At 45.0% G+C, this 2814-nt stretch overlaps 1 protein-coding gene across 1 annotated transcript; it reads left to right on the top strand.

Moving 5' to 3' along the window:
• The first annotated feature begins 618 nt into the window (after positions 1 to 618).
• On the top strand, positions 619 to 2510 carry LOC147422350 (uncharacterized). Its single transcript, XM_086503539.1, has one exon. The coding sequence runs from the start codon at positions 688 to 690 to the stop codon at positions 2236 to 2238; it is 1551 nt and encodes a 516-aa protein (XP_086359665.1). The 5' UTR covers positions 619 to 687; the 3' UTR covers positions 2239 to 2510.
• Positions 2511 to 2814: the final 304 nt, after the last annotated feature.

Raw genomic sequence — 2814 nt, 5'->3', positions numbered from 1 at the left:
TATCTTTGATTGTGATACACAAAATGGAGTGTGTAACAGAAGTGCTCAATGAGTTGTTTATGTGTTTTTTTATAAGGCCAATGTGGCAAGTTATGGGGAATGAGTGCAAGTTTAAGTAATGGGTTGTTTGTGGGTTTCCATCAAAGAGAGAGAGAGAGAGAGAGAGAGAGAAGAGGGAAAGGGAAAGGGGGGGGGGGGGGGGGGGGGGGGGGGGGGGGGGCGGGGCGCTTGGCAACATTGAAGAAACAATCCCTAGAAGAAGAAAGATTTTTACGTGGTAGGAACAATCCCTAGATCTATTTGATGAGTCTTGAAATCAAGACTTGGTAGTGCAAAGGGAATTGGGATATCCAATCTACCGCACTTGGGTGATAAAAGGGTTATTCTAGAGACCTTAGCAATCTCCCGCACTTGGGTGATAAAAGGGTTATTCTAGAGACCTTAGCAATCTCCGACTAGGCATGAACTCAAGACTTGATTCCACACCCGGAGAAAAGGGAGGGGGGGGGGGGGGGGAGAGGGGAGAGAGAAACTTATATTCTCTTTACAAATGCAAAGTTTGGTACACTCAGATCCATTTAGTGGCTTTCTTCTTCTTTTCTATAAAGTACAAGGTAGTGCTATTACACAATTGAAAGGACAAACTTTTGCTTGTTTTATGTAAAGGTATCACTATGTGAAGCAAGAATGGAAGTGGTGGTGAGCCCTAGCACCTTTACTTTGATAAGAGGTGCTCCACAAAGTCATCAATGTGGTGAAGACGATGGAGAGGATGCATGCATATATAATCATAATGAGGAGAGCTTTTACGTGAGTGGAGGAGCTGTGGTGCCTTTCTCTTGGGAGAAGAAGCCAAGGGTGCCCTTGATAGTAGACTCCAAGTACAATAATAGTAATCATATGGAGGCCATGAAGGGGAAGAAGACTAGAGAGGGCGAGTTGGAGCCTCAAAACACAGAAGAAGGCCTTCACATGAGCAATGCAAAGAGATCATCGGCTTGTGAGAGTAAGGAGGAGGCAAAAGCGCATGTCCTTACACCATTCAAGCATGGTACTAATGTGCTTCTTAGGAGTGATGAGGACAAATCCCTTGCATGTACTACACCATTGAAGCAATTTGGTAGTCACAGTATGTTTTCTATGTTTCCTAGGAGTGATGAGGATACATCCCTAGTAAGTATGTTTTCTAAGAGTGATGAGGATAAATCCCTAGTAGCACTTCCACCATTGAAGCAATATGGTAGTAGTATGCTTCTTAAGAGAGATGAGGAAAAAGCACTTGCACTTGCACCATTAAAGCATGGCAGTAAGCTTTTTAGGAGTGATCATGAGGAAAAAGCACTTGCACTCTCTCAACATATGCTTTTCCCCTTGCCTCCACCCCCTAATTCTTCCCTGCAAAATAAGCTTACCCATGATGTGGGTGTTTTATCCAGTACTACTACCGCTACTACAGCTTCTGATTACTCTAACCCTTCTACTCCTTCTACGCACATCAATTCTCGCGCCATTGTGCACACCAAAAAGCACAGAGGAAGCTCCTTCCCACCATTTCTCAATGTGAGCAAGCCCTCCTCCTCTTCTCACACTTGTGTGGTTAAGGCTAATAATGACCTCAACCTCAAGGATGACCCCTTCTTGAGAGCAATTCAAGCATGCACGCAGACATCCAAAATGGGTGACTATATTGAAGACAAGAATTTGGTGGGTTCTGCTAAGAATAGCAGTAAAACTAGCAATGGCGGCAGTAATGCTAAGAATAGCAGTGCAACTAGCCATGGCGGCAGGACTACTAAGAATGATATAGGCAGAGCCATCAGTACAGGGAATGAGGTACAATATAGCAAACATAAGAGCTTAGATTATACCGTGCAGCGGCCGGCTATGGCGAAAGATTCAGATATCAACTCTGCAGCAACAAAAGGGGTAGCAGAAGATGCAGGAAAAACAACCGTAAGAGGCAGCTGTGGCACAATAAAGGCTCCAATGATCAGGACGATGATGGAGAAGGAGGTCAGCTGCAGTACTAAATACGGCGATGGCGGATCCATGAAAGCTAAATTGTACGAGGGCCACTCTGCTTTCATGGTGGCTAGCTTCCAGCAGCAGTCGGCGGCCCTTAATAAGCAGAAGAAGACCCCTCGCAGTGCCGGCTATGGCGCCTGCTTGAGCTGTCGAAGTGCAGACAGCAACGATAGTATCGTGCGCATTTACCATCCTCGCTCATCCTTCTCATAAACCCTAACATCCAGATCTCGATTCTGCTATTTCCACATTTTGATACAACATTGTGATTATTACGTTTATCACGAAGCAAAAGACCACTCACTATAAGAGGTGGGGCATGTGAGCCCAATACCTCACTATTTGTTGAATAGATCTATAAGGTCAATTGGGATCTATAGAAGTATCGGGCATGTCAGCCCGATACTTCACTACTCGCCGAATAGATCTATAAGGTCTATTAGAAGTATTCCTGCGACGTTTAAATTTCTCTTCTTCTTCTTCTCTTTTGATTGCGACGATCCCCCCCCCCCCCCCCCCCCCCCCTAAAAGAAGATTAGAATTCTAGTTTTTGAAACAGTAAGCACCTCGCCTCGGCACGACGTCGTACCATCGATACCCTCGACAGTTCTTGAAACAAGGTAAGAATTCTAGCTCTTCTAGGGTTCTTCTAGAGAGGTCTTCGAATGGTTAATTCTTGAGACAAGGTTGAGATTCCAACGCTAATAGAGTGTTGTCTTGGTGTTGGCACCATCTTCTCCTAATGGAGCAATGGGAGCAACATTTTTACCCACTATGAGCCTAGTCTTG

This window comes from Adiantum capillus-veneris, chromosome 27, assembly GCF_014529385.1.
Source record: "Adiantum capillus-veneris isolate H3 chromosome 27, ASM1452938v2, whole genome shotgun sequence".
NCBI classification, from domain to species: domain Eukaryota; kingdom Viridiplantae; phylum Streptophyta; class Polypodiopsida; order Polypodiales; family Pteridaceae; genus Adiantum; species Adiantum capillus-veneris.
This window is presented reverse-complemented; position numbering and strand designations above follow the sequence as displayed.